The sequence below is a fragment of the Corvus hawaiiensis genome, chromosome 12, assembly GCF_020740725.1.
Source record: "Corvus hawaiiensis isolate bCorHaw1 chromosome 12, bCorHaw1.pri.cur, whole genome shotgun sequence".
NCBI classification, from domain to species: domain Eukaryota; kingdom Metazoa; phylum Chordata; class Aves; order Passeriformes; family Corvidae; genus Corvus; species Corvus hawaiiensis.
This window is the reverse complement of record NC_063224.1, coordinates 8,431,880-8,452,616: the sequence shown is the minus strand read 5'-3', so window position 1 is coordinate 8,452,616 and position 20,737 is coordinate 8,431,880. Positions and strand designations below refer to the sequence as shown.

Sequence of the window (20,737 nt, the reverse complement as noted above, 5' to 3'; positions counted from 1 at the left end):
TAGCATTGTGTTTAATTGCCTTTGTGACATTTTGGTTTCTTTGTCTTGATTAAGACAAACAGAAACACCATCTGAGCATGTTTTCAGGTGTAATGTACCAGTGTTAGCCAGCTGAATAAGCTCCTTCTTGAGTAACGTCTCTACTGCCACAGTTGGCTGGCAAGAGTCTCTTTACCTTCTTTCTAGTTTTCCATTTTTATGTTTTTTCATTTAGTAGAACACAGAGATGTTTATATTCCTGAGACAAATCTATATATTACATTCTGTTATATTCAGGAATATAAAGATGGTAATAGCCTCCTCATTCTAGATACATTTTTTTCATTATTACTCCTCCTATTCTTTGCACAACGTCTCAGCAGGTAAGGGCTATTCTAGACTTTGTTATTGCACAGATCTCCTTGGTGCTTTGTACCTTGATAGGACCTGGGATTCTTGTTGAACCACTCCCAGTTATATCATAGGGAGAAGGAAAAATATGAGTATATGCCTGGGGAGAAAGACAGGATCACTAGAGAAAGTAGCACTGTTGTTTACACTTCTTTTGTGTTACGTTAACAATTGCTGTCAAAAATTATCTGTGCAGTGGAGGCTGGTAATTGTACGTGAAAGAGAACCTCATTCTAATCAACTTTGCTGCAAAATTCTGGATTAAAAAATGTATTATCTTAGTTCTGTGCCATTAAAATCTTTGTGACTTTGAAAAACACCTACTAAACCGCCTTTTAACAGCATTCCCATGCACTGTGCAGCCCAACATTACACAGCAACGGATTTTTGGAGTCTGAGAATGAGAAACTAACTTATGTAATTGAAGTTATTTTGGTTTCACTCTGATGGAGGGAAAGACAGAAGAAATAGTATGGATAATTACTAATATTTTAATGATTAGGTACACTGTGTAAGTAGTATATAAATTGTGTTGCGATGGTTGATATATTGTGTGGTTATTTTTAAAGTGTCCTACTTAACTCATTTTAATTGCACTTGGATTTGTTAAATCTTGTCAATGTCTTTGACATATTTTGTAAAATCTGAAATACACAGGAACACTGCAATGAATTTTCATGTACTTTTAGGAGTTAAGCCACTTAAAAGTACAGTTTTAAATGAAACACTGAAATCTCATAGTGCATGAACTCAGTGAGCATCCTGTGTTGAATTAGAAGAAACTAAAATTGAGCAGAGTCATGTTTCTTGCCAGCAGTGACGATCTCCATTTATACATGGAACAAGCAGTGCCACATAGCAGAGAGTTCGATTTTGGCGCTGCTGAGTGCCTGGCAGAATATTCCTGCAGGAAATCTGAGCAGTGGTATTTTTCTAGACATTTCCAGTTTGATAAAGCTGTGCTCCTTATATGTTTCATGGTAAATTTTGCTTCTATTCACTACAGATATCTTGTGCTCTCCTTGCTGGCCACATGCTGCAGATGTGTTTCGGAGGGCTGCAGTTGGGTGTGGGATGTGGTGGTGCCTCTCAGTGCTGGGCATGGTTTGATATTAACTGATGGTCTGATATAAGCCTTTCGTGCTTCGTAGATGGTGTCCTGGCTGAAGTGAGCACTAGGAGGTGTTTGTATTTCTTCCCTTCAAGCCTGTATGTCTGAGGAACACATTTTCAGTCTTCACTTGCCAGATTCAAACAGGCCCAGCAAGAGTCAAAGAGCATGCACCATCTGCCCCTGCTTATGTTAGAGCTGATCTGTGATTTCCCAATGAATGCTTCTTTCGGCAGTTTGAGTTTCTCCTGTCACGGCTAGGAAGAATAATGATATTTATCCAACACAGCAAAATCCAATGTTCCTGGATACCGTCTTAAGATTACTGTGAAAACTGCATGAGTTTCACAGATCAAACAGTCTAAACCAGTAAAAAAATACAAAAAAAGTACTAGATCTTTGCATTGCGGGCACTAACCTGAGGCAGAGAGCTCTTTGTAAATATTTGCTTAAGGCTCACTCTGTAACACAGATTAAAGACTGTTTTCGAACCTGGGCACTGCATCAATGCCGGCCGATGGTGGGGTAAGGGAGCCCTGTTCCTGCCCCAGGGCTTGTCTCTGGCAAAAGGTGCTGCTGTGCATCTTCCGTGGTGCACACAGCCCCAGGGAGAGCCCTGTGGGCAAGTGGAGGTGTGCCTCTGGTTCTACACTTCGTGTGGGCTCCAGCCTGGTGTGCACTGACTCCTGCTGCTGCTGGGGTGAGGCCCAGGTTGCTGCTTCTCCATCATGAAAGGAGACGGTATTGCGGCTCTGCAAATTTTGATTTTGCTGGAGCAGTAAGCCACTTTAAAAACCCTGAAGTTATCTTTAAATTGTTGCTAGTCACGCAAGGAAACAGAGATGAAGCCAGGCTTTGCATATTTTAATGACTTACTGCCACTCAAATGCTATCGGCTTGCAGGGTGGGGAAGAAGTCTCCTAGCTTGACTCTCAAACCAGCTGAGCATGAGTATCGGCTACACAAGTAGAGCACAGTTACAGTACACAGAGGGATGTGATTTGACACCTCTGTGAAGGCAGGTAGCAGAGCAGGAGGTCTTCCCCAAGCCCAGGGTTTGGTTGCATTAGCACAGTTTTTTGTTCTAGCTATTGCTACGTGCTTTTCCCTTTTCAGCTTCAACATGGCTGTTGCTTTGAAAGTCTCTGATGCAACAACCAACTCTTAGGTCTTATCAAACTGTAAAGCCTTCTGGTTTTTCCCTGATTTTCCTGTTCAGTCAACAGGGAATTAAAAATGTTGCAGGATTTCCCACTCTAAACATGATGGTAAGGAAATTGAGAAATGTATGTTGTAGTTTGACAAGTGCAGCTGTCTTAGGCTAGGGGAATTTTGTATTGCTAATTCTTAAATTGAACAACATATACAGCTATGGGATGAGACTCATCAAACCATCCTTTCCAGTAGACCTTTGTGTCTGTGTACAATGATGCATTCCTTGCCTCTCATGCAGCTTTGAAGTGATACTGACTGGTGAATCACCCTTCCTGGGGTTCTCTCCCTCTCTAAGGATTTTTGCACTCAGGCCCTCAGTCTGTTTCTGGCCCCATAGCAGTTTTGCCATCTGAAGCTCTCCAAGGAGGAAGCCAATTTCACAAATGCTCTTGGCTCGTTGTGCTTGGTAGCTGATCTTTGGGCTTCTGCCTTGTTGCTTTGAAGGGCACAATATTGCACAGGCCAAGGTATGTAGTGAAGCTGCTTTTTTGCACTGCTTTAGCCCAAAAAACCTGATGCTTTCTGAAAAACAAATCATGGGAGACTTATGGAAGCTTCCAAGACATGTTGGTGTCACTCATACAAAGGAAGAGTGAATAGACTGAAATACTGCTCATGCTACACTGGTGTGTCCCCATCCTCAGGAATACAGTAGTTGGGTACCCCATGGCTCTTCACCCTTTGGCCTATCTATTTAAAGGCAGCCAGCAAGCACTTGTGTCAGCACAAACAATAGCTTAGATTTAAAAAGTGCCAGGTAGTTTTGCTTCATTTTCTCTTTTCAGAGAGAATATGGCCAGGAGGGTTGTGCCAGGGTACAAAACCTCAGGAGTGTGCTCAGATATGTCCATGTTTTCACTAGAATTGTATTTAGCAAATTGTTTCTTAGAATTGCCAGTAGAAATAATAAATTCAGGTGCTTCACCTGGCGTTGCCAAAGAGTAATTTTTGTTAACTGTCCCTGCTGGATTCACTGGATCTACTGGAAATCCAGCACTTGGAAATATTTTAATCAAAGAGCAATTGACTTGAAATGGTCCCAGATTGTTCATTTTCTTCTTTCTTTCTGTGCCAGTGAAAAAGTACCCATCGCTGTCAACATCCAAGGCCTCAATATACTATTTGGCAACATTCGCCTTCTCGTGACAGCTTGAATACTAAGATCAAGTATTAAAAGTATAGCCTGGCTGATGAAAGTAATTAAGAGACTTCTCTCAGCCAGGAGAGTTTACTAACCTCATTTACTGCAGTAAATGGAAGAGACTTTCAGTCTCCTGTCAAAAAGGGACCATCGGTGCGTGCATGTGTGCCCTTTTGTACCAATAATGAACTGCTGGAACACTCTCTTGCTGGAATTCAGGCTGGAGCCAGGCAGGTGCTGATTGCTGTCAAATCAGCCTGTGTCAGTGATTGTCTGAGATGAGAGGTAGTAGTAGAGCAAGCACAGGCTGCCAGGGGGTCCTGTCCTGCCCTTCCGCTGTGGGGCCACTTCTACAAACCATAGTTGAGTGAGGCTGGATTTCAGCAAAAAGAGGAGACTATGAGAAGATCAGGCTGAAATTCAAGGTGTAAGAGATCCAAGAGGATCTGGAATGTGCTTGGGAAAGATGCTGAGAGTCAGTAGACATGTAAGTGTAAGCGGGACTGAGAAACGGGAACCTGAAGGTGCGAGAGTGGGTGTATTTCTATGCCTGTGTCCCTGTTTTGCAAACACCATCGCATCGGATATTGTACAAATGGTGTGTGGGAAACATTCAGCAGTGAGTGTTGCAGAGAACTGGTGATGGAGAAGAGTTATGCTGCTTCCCTTCCAAACTAGATGCAGGAAGGATGTGTGGGAGTCAGACAGTAACAGAGAGGAAAATCAAAAGCCACTCACTAAAGCAGGGCAGAGTGATGTGACATTAAGGCTCTGTGAGCTTTTTGCATAAACCTGCCTCAGGGAAGTAAGATTTTCATTTTCAAGCAAAATCCAGGCAACGCTGGGATCCTTTCACTGGCAGAGCTTGTGCACGGAGAGCTGCAAGGTGAGGTTTTCACCTCTGAGATTATAGAAATCCTTGTGTTGGCTGTTCCTATCTTTGCCATCTGCCTCTGCAAAATAGCGTTTTGTCTCCTAACAATAATCTCTGTTCTCCTCCTGCTTTTGTCTTTGGATGCTGAATATGAAGCAATGTCTCGTTACTCGTTGTACACCCAGCAGCATCTCCCCTGAGAGGGCGGCTCCTGCTTTGTCGGTCGTGCACTCCCCGTGCATGCTGAGCGCTGCACCTCCGTATCCTTGTTACAGTCTGCCAGCGTTCATGGCAGTCAAACCTTGCCTCTGGGACTGCAGAAAGCTTTTAGGGCAGATGTAACTGGTGAGCACAACCAGCACTGTTCACAGCCCAGCCTTCTTAAGAGATATGCGAACCCTTAAAGTTGTGACCTGGGATTTCTGAGGACAAAAATTCTCTAATGTAAAGTGCATCTCTTCCATCTTTCTGCCCATCCTTGTTCCGGGGCTCTACTTTTTCATGCAGTAGAAGTGCATTTGTGTGCATTTATGTGTGTCCATGAAATCGTGTCTGGTGATCAAAATGTAGTGCACCACTAGGTGGCAATGCGATAAATCCAGGGAACCCAGCAGCAAGCCGGACACACCTCACTTTCTTAACGAGTGGAATTCTGGCCACCAAAGCCTGGAGTGACACCCTCAGGAGCTCTTATTTGGCCTAACTAAGCAGAAGCAGTTCACACAAGCAGTAACAGGAGCTCCAGCATCGGTTACTGAAACTCCCTCTTCTGAGGTTTAACAATTAGCCTGTAATTAACTGAAGCAGCAATTGTCATGTTAGAGTCATAATGTTTAGCACAAGACATAGGGCAACCTTTTTAAAATGTACCTCTCCTCAGTGAGGCATTACAGATATTATTTGGCACGTGTGGGGATTTTCTTTTGCTAAAGGAGTAGTTTTTGATATTGAAAAAGGCAGTTATCATCCTCTAATTGGCATTCAGTGTAATGTGATCCCTTAAACGGACCTAGTAGAACTCTCTGGGAGCTGGGTGGTTTCATTAAGATACTCAGCCTGGATTTACTGACGTCAAGGGATGTTCAAGCACATCTTAAATTACTGTGTTGATTACTATCATTGCTGCGTACATTTCTAGGCAGGTACCTGCTCAGCTCTAGGCCACACATTCCTGCAAGGAAAGAGGGGAAGACCAAGGACAGGAAAGGTAGGACTTGTATCTCTTGGGGTTTTCAGGAGTCCGGTGCTTACAGAGCGAGCAGGGAGCCAGGCATCCAGGACATCTGCAAGCTCACACCCTTCATCACATCCAAATAGCTGTAGGTCTGCATCTTTGAGACAGTGGGCTGGTTTTGCCTGTAAAATTAGCAGTGTTGTTAGAATACAGCTAACACACTGTTCTCTGCAGCATCAGATCTCTACCATCAGAAGCGGATCTGTCTCTTCCACTCATGTATTGGTGTGTGCTTTGAAGGTCTGGAAGTACTGCTTGTTTTAATTCCAGATAATTTTTCTCCATTTTAGGTTGGAGGTGGTGAAATGAAAAAAAAAAAGAACCCAGAAAGCTTGTTGCCTTCCCAAAGTCCTTCTACCCATGCAGGCAGGGACAAGACTTGCAAGGCACATCTCCATCTCTCTCCTGCACAGAGCCAAGGCTGGGTCTTGGCCCAGTTAGGTGACTGCGGCAACCCTTGTCTCAGTGACAGCTGCTGTAATAGCTGGTCCCCAGACGTGTGCAAAGATATGGATTTAGCTTCCTTTTTTTTTCAGGTTGTAACTGTGATTTCTCTGTGGGCATTGTCTAAAAATAAAGCAGGACCTGTCTGCTGGTGAAATGAGGAATAGGCTGGGTAGCAGTGACCGCTCTCTTCCATGCGTAATTCAAGGGCTGTTTCTGGGGAACTGCACCGCATGTCTCTCGGAGGATGGCGGCTAGTTCTCTCTCTGCTGTACAGAAAGGGGTCATGTTCTTGTTTCCAGCTGAAGGAGGTCACAGCCTGTCCCATGTACCTCAAATGCTTGTTCTATATATTTCAGAAAGAGAGGGTGCAATGCCCTTTATTTCACATGCTGGTGCTGAGGAGCAGGAGGGCAGGTAGCACACGTATGCGGCAGTTTCCTGGCAGATTGCTTCAGGCTGAGGAGATTTCAAATGCTCCTCACCTCCCAGAGCTGAGTATCACTCTGTGATACTTATGGTTGTATGTATTACTGCTGCAGGGCTGTTTCTGAGACATACCATAAATATATTTTTCCAACAGCCCAAATCTCCCTGTGTCACCACAGGAATTCTTTGCAGGAAGATGGGGAGACTGAAAGGCACAAACCCCTCCTGATTCCTGACAAATTCAGTTGGACACTGCTGCAATTGTGTTTTGTCTTTATAAAAGCATAAAGCACAGTCCATTAAGTTCCCACTCTGTGGGTTTGTTAGCAGCTTTTGGTTTTAAAGCTGTGAAGTGAGTGTACAGACTTTTAAGATATTAACACTTAATGGAGTTGATCATTTATAGTTGATTACTTCAGAGGGAGACAAAGGCTTCTTTTTCTTTTTTATGACCTGAATAATGATTAAGTTGAAGTCTGGGAGTAAAAATCAACTTGGTTTATTTAATTGGTGATGTAACAGTGAAAATGCAAAATAAAGATATTCATGTTGAAATGTGATAGATGGATCCTGATTGTTGTCTCCATGTGTTACTGCAGTTTACCCCACCGCTACTTGTTTAAAGTTAAAACTATTTTGTATTTCCTAGTATAGGTCATAAAAGTAACCTTTGGGATAAGGAGGTAACAACTCATCTAAATCAGTTTGTTCACACACACCTGACCTCTTTGAGATTTACTGATATACTGAAAATTAAAAATACAGTTCTTCCTTTTTACCCACTCCAGCTGTATTCATGGTGAGAAGCTGCGTGGTAAACTTTCTCTGAATGCTTTCCAACTGTTTAGTTATTTCCATCCTTCCTCAACTGACTATTTTTAAGGCTCTTTTTCACAGTTCCTATCGGTCCTCCAAGAGCTCCACTTCTGCCTGAAGCTGCCAAGTCAAAGACTTTTATTTTTTTCAGCATACTCAAGTCCAACAATCTTATCTTGGCTTATCGCTCCTACCAGCTTTCATCCTAGCTCCCTCAAATGGAGAGCAAGAGGAAGCAGATGCTGGGACACAGAGATAAAAGAGAATAGAAGCAGGACATTTCACTAGGATTTAATGCATATTAAAAGAGGGGATTAATGCATTTTCATTTTCACATTGCTCTGGGTGGGCATCTTACTGTACCTCTGGTGAAGTAAAGTGACCTTTAAACTTCTTGGGACTGGACTTTCTCTGCAGAGAGAGCTCTGAGCACTTCTCAGAGCTGAAAGAGCTGAGTACTACAATATGTATCTGATGTTAGTGCAAGGCTGATTTTTTTGGCTGAAGCTCTGTTTCTTGTTTCCTGCAGGGATTCCTGAAGAATGAAAAAGATAATGCATTGCTGTCTGCCATTGAAGAGTCAAGGAGGAGGGTAAGTTGGAAGAAAGCACTGTCGTTTTTTCCTAAAAACAAAAACAGGACAGGTTTGCTGACCAGTTTTCTTCCCTTGAAAAGGGATCAGTACTTAGTCTGTAAGAAAAGGACAGATTTAGCCTTCCCCTCTTCAACTCCTGTATCTTCACCTCTGAAAAAATAGTTGTTTTGAAGATCATCTGAGCAGCAACTTGTTTTCTGATAAGAAATTAATCTAATCCTGTTTCTGAATCTATTTGTGCTTTTGGTATCTGTTCTGGGGCAGTGATTTTCACAATTGAATTATGCAGCATGGAAAAATGCTTCCTGTTGTTTGTCTTAAAACTTCTTCTTGGAAATGTTATTCCATACTTCCTAGTGCTCATGTTATGATTGTTTCCCTCCACGTACACTGGTGGCATCAGGTTTAGAACTGAGCCTGTGTTTCTTTCAAATGACAAGAAATAGTACATATGCATTATTAAATTATTTCAATTACATAACATTATGCTGTAACTATTGAAGCGTGTTTAAAACCCTGTTGAAATTAGTATAGTGAAGGTACGGGTGAGCCTATATCCTGCCATGAAAGTATAAAGTGAATTTATATAACGCAACGAAGAAACAGAAATCTTATGCTCTAGTTGCGTGCATGCACTGTAATTAAATGTTTGCCAAATGTCACTGTGTCTTACCAATTCATTATTTCTGAGGAACGTTTTGCCGATCAATTGACAATATCCTAACAGTGAACTGCAATAAAATGAAAAACTTAGTCAGCCAACCAAGACATTTAGTTGTATGTTGCAGCATGGAGCTGTGTGAACAGGAAAGAAGACACAATATATAGCTTATTCTCTGTTTAGAATTAGTGGAGATTCTCTTATTTCCTGTCCTGGTATCCCTGAGGCTGTTAGTCTCACCCCAACAATAACAGAAAAGGTAGTGAAGCATCTTCTCTATCTTAATGCTATTGCCAAAATGAGGGAATATTTTCCTTACTGAGGGAAGAGCTGTTACCTCCCATATGTTCCCCAAGTGGATCTGAAGACAATGTAGCACATCAGCCATTTTAAAGGTAAAGGTTGTTTTTTCTTGGGATATGATTTTCCTGTGTGCTTTCCCGAGTTATGTTCCTCATGAAAAAGGCCTCCTGATTCTTTGACATTGGCTAGTTTTCCCTTACGATTAGATTTTTATTTTATCCTGTTTCCCGTTTGAAAGAAAAACACACTGATAAAGACCTGAAAATGATTATGGGCAATAAACACGCATCTTTGTTAAGAATGCAGCGAGTCAGACCTTTGTAGCCTCCAAGGAGGTGAAAAGCTAGTGGTCATTAGAGAAGTTAAGTCTCAACAAACCACACAGATCAGTGATGACCTGGATATTGTGTGTGCTGCTAAGTTAAAGGAGGAAGCCTACCGCCTGCTCAGATTCGTGTGCTGCGGTGCCATGGAAGAGACACCGTTTCCCTCTTTTACCAGCTGGGGGTATGTGAGAGTTGTCTTAATTCCACATACACCTAGTTTCTGAATCCCCTTGTACCTGAACAGGAAGCCTGTTAAAATAATATGCAGCACACCGTTAGCTCTTGAGGCCTGACCTGGTTGATTTATGTAGTTGCTATTTTCTGTTTCATTTTTAGGCTTGTCTATTAATAGCAGAGTTAGGTTGATGGGTGTTTCTCTATGTTCCTTAGCTCTTGTTCTTGTTCACCGACAGACTTTTGCCATGGCTGAGGAGTATCACCGAGAATCAATGCTGGTTGAATGGGAACAGGTGAAACAAAGGATTCTTCATTCTCTGCTTGCATCAGGGGAAGATGCTCTTGATTTCACCCAGGAAAATGAGGTAACTCTGTCTTTCTAAATGCTGTGCAGAGTCACACACAGCACTGTATACAGCTGGCATTCCAGCACTGCTGAAACCACCTCTGAAATATTCTGTAACTACAACTATGTGAAAATGAGAAATATAAAATCCCTATTGAATTCTAGAATGGCTCTGACTAGCAGAATGCATTGTCTAGCAAAATATCAAACCTTTGTGATTATTTCTATTTATTGACTGATGGGTACAGGCAATGGAGCTGCTATTGCTGAAGCTGTTTTTTGAGCAACATATGTGCTGGCTGGAAACTTAGTCACAAATACATAGTAGGTCAATACACCCAGGGGAACACACACATACAGAAAACACACTGGGGCACTTCAGGAAATCTTTGTGATGTGACACCAGGGAGTTTCTCAGGTGCAGTTGTGCTTACACATAGATCTTAGAGTGTCTCTTTCCCTTATCACTATGTGCTAGCCTGGATTTATGGCTTTTCTTAGGAGGCTGATGAAGTCTCTCAGGTTTCTTGGCAAAACCAAATGAATAAACATTAAAAAAAAAAAAAGGTTTCCTTTTTATTTTACTGTCTCATTCAGAGCAGATTAGAATTTTGTGCTGCTAAGACCTCTAGTGTTCAGATTAATCCAGCAGTGACCAAATCCTTTGGGCAAGACTGACCCCATGTTTAACAAAAGAGATATTGACTATCATCTTAGAACATTCCTTATCTTCTGTTACAATTTAAAACTTTACAGTTTATTCCCTTAAAGAAAATGTTTCAGTTAAATGAGTAGAGCAAAGCAGAGTTACGTGCAGAGTGTTGGGAGCTCAGCCCCTCTGAGCTGGAAGCATCAGACAGCAGCTGTGATCCCTGGAGCACAAAGTTACATCACAGCTGCTGCACAGTGCTCCATGAAAATGCTCACCTTGAAAGGAGAGGGGACAGGGAGTGGGGGGATATAAGTTGCTGTGCTTTCAGGCTGAAAAAGAGACATATTTTTTATAGCCACATTCTCCACCCATGAAAATTAATTCTTGTTCATTGGGATGACCTGCTAGCATATTAAAATAAAAAAAGCCCTTGGTGCAAGTGGGGTACGACCTGTATAGGGATTTGGAAATAATTAAAGTTGTTAATGAAATGTCCCTTTCTGATTACTGTTCTTTTAAATATAGGTTAATCCCAGTTAGCATACCTCTTTTATAGAGGCTGTCTTTGCCAGAAAATATTGTACTGATACTTTACTGGGACTTCTCAAAGGTTGTCCAGCTTTCCAATATTGGAAATGCTAAATAATGCAGACTGAATTAATTTAAAACTAGGAACAGCTATCCCATTATTTTAGGATGTGAATCTGAAGACTTGGCAGTTACACTGATAGCTCCTAACACCTTTGATTTGTGTGCTAGTTACTGGTGTGGGGTTTTCCTTTCAGAGTGTGGATATTAACTGCTAGCAGAAGTAATTTAATAACCTGCTCTGAACAGGTAAAACCCCTATTCTGGTGTTTCAGTGTCAAATGGATGCTACCCCCAGTCCATGGCACTTGAGATGCCAAGCATCAAATTGGTGTGAGGGAGGAGGGGAGAAAACTCAGCTCCTAATGTTTTTCATGAATGAATTTAAAGACTCAATGTACACTATCACTCAGTAATACTCCACTCTCTATTTCAAAGCTTTCGTAGTAGCAGTATGTCATTTCGAGAGCATTTTAAAATCCTTGATATATTCTAGTCTTAGCCTCAAGAAGTCAAAGGTCTGAGAGGTTTGAAGTGCATCTACTGTGTTAAAAGCCTGTTATCTAACCTCCCCACAGCAGGTTGTTCTTCTAAAGCCTTGTTCCAGTCAAATAAGTTTTTTGTGTGTATGTGACACAAACAGACACAGCCTGTAGAATATAGTAGAGGTTTAATTGATATCCTCTGGAGATGGAGAATCGGCTGAAAAGGCACAGATCCAAACACAGCAGGGGGCCAGTCTGCCTGCAAGCCAATTCTCAAGCTTTGGGCAAGCTAATTTGGGCAGAGTGAAATACCAACACATTATTCATGGAAATAAGACCAATTAACAGGCAAAGCTTATGATTCAAAGAACCTAGTGCAGGACTTGCCATAAGGTTTTCTGTTCCCCCTTGTCCTCCAGCCTGGCCGCCTTCTTGTCAGGGAAAACCAGAGCTGATAAAAAGGTGCTTCTTGTAGGTCTGGAAAGGGATGAAAGCCTGAGTTTTGTCTTCAAGGTATCAAACACCTATGGTCTGAAGGTGTTTGTTACGACTGTTGTGCCATGAGGTGCCAAGGCATTTCCTTTGTCCTTTTCCAAGTTTTTCCTTATTCCAAGTTTTTCTTTCTTCCACCCTTGCCACAAGCTCTTCCACTCTTGCTGTCAAGTAGCACACTCCTGCAGTGATACAGAAACACTGGCACATCTTGATTTCTGTTCTGCCCCGCTGTATCACATCTTCATACCCCTTAAATCCCAAGGACTGCAAGATTCTTTCCACTCCACAACAGTGTATTTTGATGGGGTTTCTCCAGCTTGGTCTCCTGCCTAGATACTCACTGCATCTACTGGCCAAGCCATTTGGAGTGCTGACAAAATGTCTGCCCAGACTTCTGCTGAGGAATGTGCATATGCATATGAGGGTGATGAATAATGCATCTTTACATGCACGGGGTTTGGTGTGCAAGTGAGGCTGAATGCTTGGCTGAGTGCAAATGAAGGAGGACTCTTTTGAAAAGCAGCATCGTTTGGCTAAGTGAATTTAAAAGATAAAAATGTGATGGCAGTACAGCAAAGCTGCAGCTTTGAGAAATGGATAATATTCAGAATAAATATTACAGTTCTGAATAATGTTTTGGAAAGACCAGAATTCAGGGCAGGGAGAAGCAAAGGTGGTTGAGAAAAACAGCACAAGCCATTTAAGCAATATCAGGTTAGAGATACAGCAAGATGCGTGAGTGCACTTACACTTCTGCAGTCCTTCGTGCATTCCCCGCTTTTCTGCTTTTCCTTTTGCTGCTGCAGTTAAGCTTCAGAACCTGACCTGAAACAAGATTCTTCTTGTATGCTCCTAGCAGCTGTTTTGAACACATCTTTCATTATCTTTTCCTTGTTTGAAACTTCGTAAGTTCTGACTTGCCAGCAAAGGATACCCTCCCTGGCCCCCACTTTCCCCCGGTTAGTTTGTAGGGGATGTCCCTTCTTGGGAAGGATTGCCTGCGCAACTCCATTTCTGCAATTCAGGGGGAGCAGTGGAAGTGGCCTTCCCCATGCTGACTCACTGCTTTAGTTTTCCTTTTGAACTTTCCTTTTAGCACAGCCATGAGATAGTTCAGTGAGCTACTGCTTTCTTACAGTTTAATAATTCAAAAATGAAGCCAGAATGCATATACGAGATGGGAAAAAATAGGAAATAAGCTTGCTTCCATGGCTTTTTTTCCATGGGAAAGAAAAATATAAGAAAATCAGGACAAATTCTAGACTTCCTGATTTTTTTTTTTTCCTGAAGTGCCAAGTCAGTAGAATTTAAAGAATTTAATTTCAATGTGGCAGTTCTCAGCTGTGGCAGATAGTTAAGAAGTGTTTCTTAAAGCATAATGGTTAAAGCATAATAGTTATACCTTCACTATACTAATTTCAACAGGGTTTTAAACACGCTTCAATAGTTACAGCATAACTAAAATTGGAGAAAGGAAAGGAAAACCCAACCCCCAGAGCAGTTATTTCTTAGTTTCAGGTGTGCACTTTTGAATTCAGATTCTTACCTGAATTGGTTTGAACCTGGCAGTCACACACCACTCTCTGGAGTGGCAGCCACCTGGGTGCTTTTTGGCGCTTCAAAGCAGAAAAAGGAATAGATTCACAAAACAAAGCCCCAATGCTTGTGTGTCTGGTGCTTGGGCACTGGCTGAAAAGTGACACTAAGTCACTATGTACTAGTGTTCACTTGCTTTAGGAGATGAAACCTCATCGGTAATTAATGACAACGTCCATAATTTAGCATTACTTTAAATAACTCTACATTTTATCTGGCACAGCACAAGGGAAGGCTGCAAAGCGCTATTTCTGCCATCATGTCTGTTTCCCAGGAAACCTGCTTTAACAGCTTCTTTGTTCTTTAGAACAAAGAATTTGTCGGGTTTTAGGTGGGTTTAAAGGAATTTGTGTCAGATGATTTGGCACTGAAAGAAAAATGCAGATGCTTCTGAATATCAGTATCCATTAAGAGGGATTGTGAAGAATATTTTTAGTGTAAGTTCAGTTGCAAAAAGAAAAAGTGGAATTGCTTTTGGGTTTTTTGTAAGGCGTTTTTATACAGCCTAAGGTCTAAATGCACCTGCCTGATTTTGTAATCAGGTTGGACATTATTTAAATAGCATTATTAGTGAAAAATTAATGCAGTAATAAACTAATTTCAGCAGTTTTAAGGGATTGTTCAGGTTCATCCTTGGTACCTTCATTCATTTGTATTTCATTGTATTAGGGACAAACACTACTGAATATTTTTTATTCTGTAATCAACTGTTGGGTGCTGCACAGAAAGCAGTAACCACAGATATCACAAATCTCTTACAATTTCTAGATAGAGGTCGGTGCTCTTATCTTCCTGTATAAATTCCTAGCCAATGCAGAACAGCTTCTTGGCCATTGCAGTTGTGTAACTTTATTTGTTTTTAAATTTTAACTTGTGGACATTCTCCTGATCAAAACTCCTGGGCTGGAACAGTGAGTAACCATTGTCTTTGCAATAACACGTGCTCATGAGGGTAAGAGAGGTCTTACACAGTAGAAGATGTTCCAGATTAATCTAATACCAAAATAAAATTAATTTGGGAATGACTGAGAGAATGTTCAGTGCAAAGCTGATAAGTAACATGTCTGGAAGTTCATGTGTTTGTATTATTTCATTCTGAAGTTAGGATACAGTTCCCCAAAAAAGTGAGATTTTTTTGAAGACTCTGCCAGCATTTCATCCTCATTTGAAACAAGAAGCTGAATGATGGCACCATCTAGAGAAAAGCTTTCCATTTCTGGATCTCTTCCTGAAATCCGCACAGGCCAGGTCATGGCAGGAACATTGCTCCTGCCATGCTGCAGTCTGACAGGTGTCAGCAAAGCTGAACTCTAAAGCTGATTAAACTGGAAGTGAAAACACTGATTTTCCTATTGCATTTGGGCTTTATGTTGTTTGTACAGGCAGCAAGTTGGTCACATTTAAGTGAGCTCTTCCAGGCAACACTAGAGCACATCCTTAAGCAATCCTTGGAGGTGATCCTGTCTGCACTGTGAAGTACTGACATTCTGGGTAAACAGTGTAGGAAGTAGTAAAGCCATTGGACAGTATTGCTAAGGTGCACTGTAACAGCTAGTGAGGATGTGCAGCCAGTTGTAACTGACTTTGATGGTAAAAAGCTTAATTTTTAAACTCTGCAGATGTACCTGCTCTTTCTCAGAAAAAGTTAATGATTCCTGTTTAGATGAATATAGACAGCCTTGAGTTATATGGTAACAAACCTGAAAACCTTGCTTTGCTGAAAGCTTGTCTGTTCCTTTTGCTTGCCCCAACTATGTCAATTGGCTTCATAATAAATATTGTGCTTCTGTACTGAGCTCATCTTGCTTTGATCTTCAGACCAGCATGGCTTCTGAAGCAACTGATATTAAAGGACTGTTTACCTCAAAGGGATCTGTCTTTAAAATGATTGTACTTTACTTTTAAACTCAAAACTTGCAATGCTGATGCTGAAATGAAGAATTACATTCTTTTAGAAGGCAGGAAATAGCAGAGAGCATTGTTGGGAGTATTCTTTCCTCCAGAGCATTGAACATCTGTGTTCAGTGGTGGTTGTACTGAGAACATACTTGTGCCTTGTAGTGAACATTTAAAATTGCTTTATGCAGATTAAGACTATTATGGCATGTTGTATTTGAAGTTTTTTATAAGAGTATGAATTTTGTATGCCACAATTCCATTGGCTGTCTCTTCCTGCTCTACACTCAAAATGTCTCAATCTTGGCATAGTCTCTGTGGGTAAAAAGACTTATTTTTTTTCAGGTCAGGATATTGCCAGCATACTTCCTCCTGCAGCAGACCAGCAATGGGGTACTTTTTAACATACAATTGAATGCTGCAGTCCTATTTTGTGTCCATCTCATCCATTGAATTCTATGTCCTTGCTGTGATGGAGGCTCAGACTAGATGCCTCACAGCGGGACACTGACAAGAAGCAACCTTTCAAGAAACAAAAGCAAAGAATTAAAATTATAAGATGCTACCAAGAGACACTGATGTCCTAATTCTAGAGAGCTAATGGTTGGTTTGTGCACTGAATAAGGAGAATTTATGTCACTTTAGAAAGTTTAAGCTATATTGGGAAGATAATGGGTTATTGCAGTGAGACTGCATTTTTCTCTGTAGATGGTTCAAAACTATGTTTGTAGTTCTGTCAGGAGCATGGTTTTGCTGTTTTTTAGGAGCTGATGTATTGGTAAAATGCACTGTGGTAATTCTATACTTTGTACCTTCCTATATGCTTCTCACTAAACAGCCCAGCTATGTTGGTGAGGTGGGTCCTCCAGGTCGCAGCTCTTTGGACAGTGTGGAGATGGCATATGCTCGTCAGGTGAGTGAAAGTGAAAAAACTTTGTTAAACACTCTTCTACATGGAGAGAGAGGGGGAACATAAAGATTTGAGCTTAGTGTAAAAGAAGATATAGTAGGTAGAACATGAAAATATCTGCCTAGAGATAAAATGCAATTGGCAAACACATAAATCTTGCATGATGTTCTTAGAAATATACTCACCTGTTTACTATAGGATATTTTTTGTCAAAAAGAGATCCTGAGCACCATATATGGCTGTAGAAAGCATTTATGCTTGTAAAGTAAACTGAAATTCTAAGTTTTCAAAAGCAGTAATTCTTTTAGGATTTGTCAATGCTTAATTGTATACATATGAAGGCTTTATATTCCCATTTTCTTCATATGTGGATGATCATTTTTCTTGTGTATGTGTGTAGGAAAAATATGCTGAAGTGTTAAGCCTGATGTTTGTCAAATTATATCCTATTTTAATGACATCGCTTGTGAGAAGCTTTAGTGCATCAGCTATGAATTATTATGCCTGGTAACATTAGACTCCCTCGGAAAATTTTCAGGGAAAACTGATAAACCTTTACATAACCAATTTGTTACTTTTGTTATTTGAGATTATCTGTTTACCAGCACTGTTGAGAACAAAATTATAGAAAAGGACTTGATTTTTCAAAATGGAATATGTGAAACGACATAGACAAAATGTTGCCTAATTTGCACACAATTACTGTTATTGTGTGCTTTGGCTCAGTCTGTGCCGAGGCAGAGAGCAGCTTGTGCATCTGTTTTCCTACATCTGCATTCAGTTATGGTAACTGGGAAGAAACTAATGGCAAAAGGTGCACGGTTGTGCTGATAAAGTGTACATTTGATTTAGTGGCTGTTACAAACTAAATTAACAAACTATTATCTACTGTAATATACCCACGGTAAAGGTCTTCCTTAAAGCATAATTGCATCTGTGTTTTGAGGCCATCGGTGTTATTCCGTGCTGGTTTTCTGAATACAGGAAGTCCAATCTCTCTAGCAGTCCTGGCTCTGGGGTAGCTGTGGAGTCACCATGGCCCATGGGCCCTTGTCAGGGTCACGGGCTGTGCACAGACTGCTGCAAAGTGCCCTGGAAATGTGGTGTTTGTGGCCAGCCTTCTGCTGCCAAAACACTTGGTGCAGTCACCATGTGCTCCCACCAAGGGCTCCTGAGAAACTCTGGCTGAGCTGTCCTTATGTCAGCCTGCCTCAGTTCAAGAATAACCAAGTGTCAGCAGTCTATGTGAGGCTCCTGTGGCTTCAGTGGGGAGTTGGGAGACCTGGAGGTCATGCAGGAGACCTGGAGATCCATGCTGCTTCAGTTTATCAGCAGCCGTGAAGTGTGTTTTAATTACACTGAAGTGATTAATTGTTCTTCGTGGATAGTTCAGACTGTCTCACAGGAACATGGTGACATCCACGGACATGATTTCACTGATGCTGCATTCTCTTTGCAGTCCTGAGCTCTACATCTTGTTTGCACCCTGGGCGTGTTGTAGTAGAGCATGCCAAAGGGAGTTAAAGCACAATGGCGTTGTTTTTCTAGCATTGAGAATTATTATTTTTGGACATAGTGGAAGGTCTTTCGACTGAGAGTAGAATAAACAATAGTAGACGAAGCTCAGTTAAGATCAAGAGTTAAAACAGGGAGGTGTGTGTATATGTTGAAGGGCAGGCTCTGAAGGGTCAGATTTCTGTTCATTTGCCTATGTCAGATTTCCCTGAATACTGCCACAAACCAGCAAAATCCTGTTTCTTTCACATCAGCAGGTAGGAGGCTGCCATGCAGGGGAATATCACAGCCATCCACTTGTCAGGTCACTTCTGAATCTTTGTCCTCCAGCAATTAGCTGCAATTAGTCTAACAGGGCATTCAGCACAGTGCTCTGCCATTCGGAACCCCTGAACAGCTGGGCTGCTGCCGGCCTTCAGGCAGGCCTGGGGCTTTGAGGAGTTGTGGAGGCTTGGGTGATGCTAACACATGTTCCTCTACCATTGGATTGGAAGTGGCTGATGTGGGAGGAAAGCAAAGGGACTTGCTGGGAACACTGTTTTTGAAGCCTGGTTCAGATTTTGCTGCTGTGGCTAGGGAGGGAACAGAGCATAATATGTATTGTTAAACATGCTTACTTTAATTATGTTTTAGATTTATATTTATAATGAGAAGATAGTGAATGGACATCTGCAGCCTAACCTGGTGGACCTTTGTGCTGCTACCGCAGGCCTGGATGATAAGGTACTGCCAGTGAGTTAACATGAGGAGATGTATTTAAGCTGTTTTCAGGCTGTGATTAACAGCATGCTTACGTTGGAGGAAAAAATACTGATATTGCCAAAAAAATTGCATGGCTCCACAGAAAACACAGAGGCAATACCAGAATTTTCTCCAGTACAGCAGGCCTCACCTGCAATGAAGTTGGTCATGGTGAAAATTTCTTAACACAGCGAAAAAGAAACGAACCTGGTGTTCCATCATAAGTGATAAGCTGTTGAGGGAAAAATTGCTTTTAATTTTAAATAGATTCTGTTGTGTTTGGCTTACAAAATGTGGTCTCTTAATGTCCTTTGGAGGTATTTAGTTGTAGGTAAAGGGTCCTCAATCAGACTCTGCTAGAGCTGAAATAGGCTCCCATAGCAAAGCATAAAACCCCTAGGATTGACTTTAAATTAATGATCTGTCTACTTTTCTTTTTTTCTATTCCTTTAATTGTGTTGCCTTGATCCACCCCAAAAAATAAAACAAATGCACAAACCTTGGAGAAATGTCTGAAGGAGAATACTGCAGGAGGGTCAAGCTATGAAAAAACTTGTGCAAATGGGGAGAGCAAAAAACTGCTCAGAAGCTGAGGGGCAAACGCTTCAATCAGATCTGAATTACAGATGTGTGCATCTTTGCTCTGAACAGCTCTGTTTGTTTTGCAAGGGGCAGCACGGGGAGTTTCAGTGTTCTTACTGCTTTGAAGCACCGAGATCAAAGAGCTGCCCTTGCCCAAGTGAACAGTGTTAGTTCTCAGTATTTTGCTATTTCAGCAGGGACGCCCTAGTCCTGTAGACACTGATAAGATCTTGCATCCTTGTAAACAAGCAGATCTGGATGGTTTTCAACCTTTATTTGTAACTGAGCCTTTGTCCAAGTGATCAGTGTCCTTTTGATGCTTCTTATCTCAGCTGATCGCACAGCTTTCCAGCAGCAGCCAGAGCCATTGCTTACATGGAAAGCTGATGGTGCTGTGGTATTTATTAAGTGGGAAATGTGAATTAGAAATGAGCAAGAGACTGATTACCAAGTACCCAGCCTAGTTTTGGAAATAGTTGCCAATTCTTGGGAACAACTGCAGGTACAACATTTATAGCCATCTTCTCCCACAAGAATTATGCAAAAAAGCCTGTGAAATTTGAATTCCGCGGGACAGAAGCAGATTTCCTTCGTGACTGTGTCCACTATCTCCGTTACAAATCTATACTGACATTACTCTTGTGTTCTTACGCTTTTCTTAAGCATCAAAACACCATGTAGCTCAAAACAGTGTTGCTTGTTCATCTCTGTACTAATCGCTGACGCATGGAATGACTTGTTTATAGAACATCTCCGAGATGTGGGCCATGGTGAAACAAATGACCGACGTCACTCTGGTTCCTGCCAGTGATGCTCTGAAAGTCCGGACCAACATGGAGGTGCGCATGGAGTTCGTGAGGCATGCTCTGCATTACCTGGAGGAAAGGTAAGATGGGTGCTCTGGGTACAGCTTAATAGAGTTCCCTAATGATAAGCCAGAATGAGTTTGTACTGCACATAAAGAGTCAGCTACCTTGTGCTGCTCACAGACATGTCTCTTGCCTGTCTTTTTTACTGCGCAGAGCTTAGAGCAGCCACTTAAATGTAAAACTGTTTTAGTTTAACAGTGTTCTAGTTAAAAAGGCTTTGAATCCGTGGGGAGGTTGTTTAGAAGATGCAAAGACTTTTATTCTTTCTTCTATGTTGCTTATAAATATTCTATATATGCATGGTGATATGTGAAGGTTTTTCACTTGTGGAAAGTGATCTATTTCC

The 20,737-nt window shown here is 41.5% G+C and overlaps 1 protein-coding gene across 7 annotated transcripts in view; it reads left to right on the top strand.

The window, feature by feature from the left end:
- NUP93 (nucleoporin 93) overlaps nucleotides 1–20,737 on the top strand; it is a 79,012-nt gene that overhangs the window by 39,970 nt on the left and 18,305 nt on the right. For all 7 annotated transcript variants that reach the window (XM_048316654.1, XM_048316653.1, XM_048316657.1 and 4 more), the window contains 5 exons: nucleotides 8,184–8,246; nucleotides 9,953–10,081; nucleotides 16,613–16,687; nucleotides 18,833–18,922; nucleotides 20,269–20,408. In XM_048316654.1, coding sequence (XP_048172611.1) covers nucleotides 8,184–8,246; nucleotides 9,953–10,081; nucleotides 16,613–16,687; nucleotides 18,833–18,922; nucleotides 20,269–20,408 — 497 coding nt within the window. The remainder of the gene's footprint in view (nucleotides 1–8,183; nucleotides 8,247–9,952; nucleotides 10,082–16,612; nucleotides 16,688–18,832; nucleotides 18,923–20,268; nucleotides 20,409–20,737) is intronic.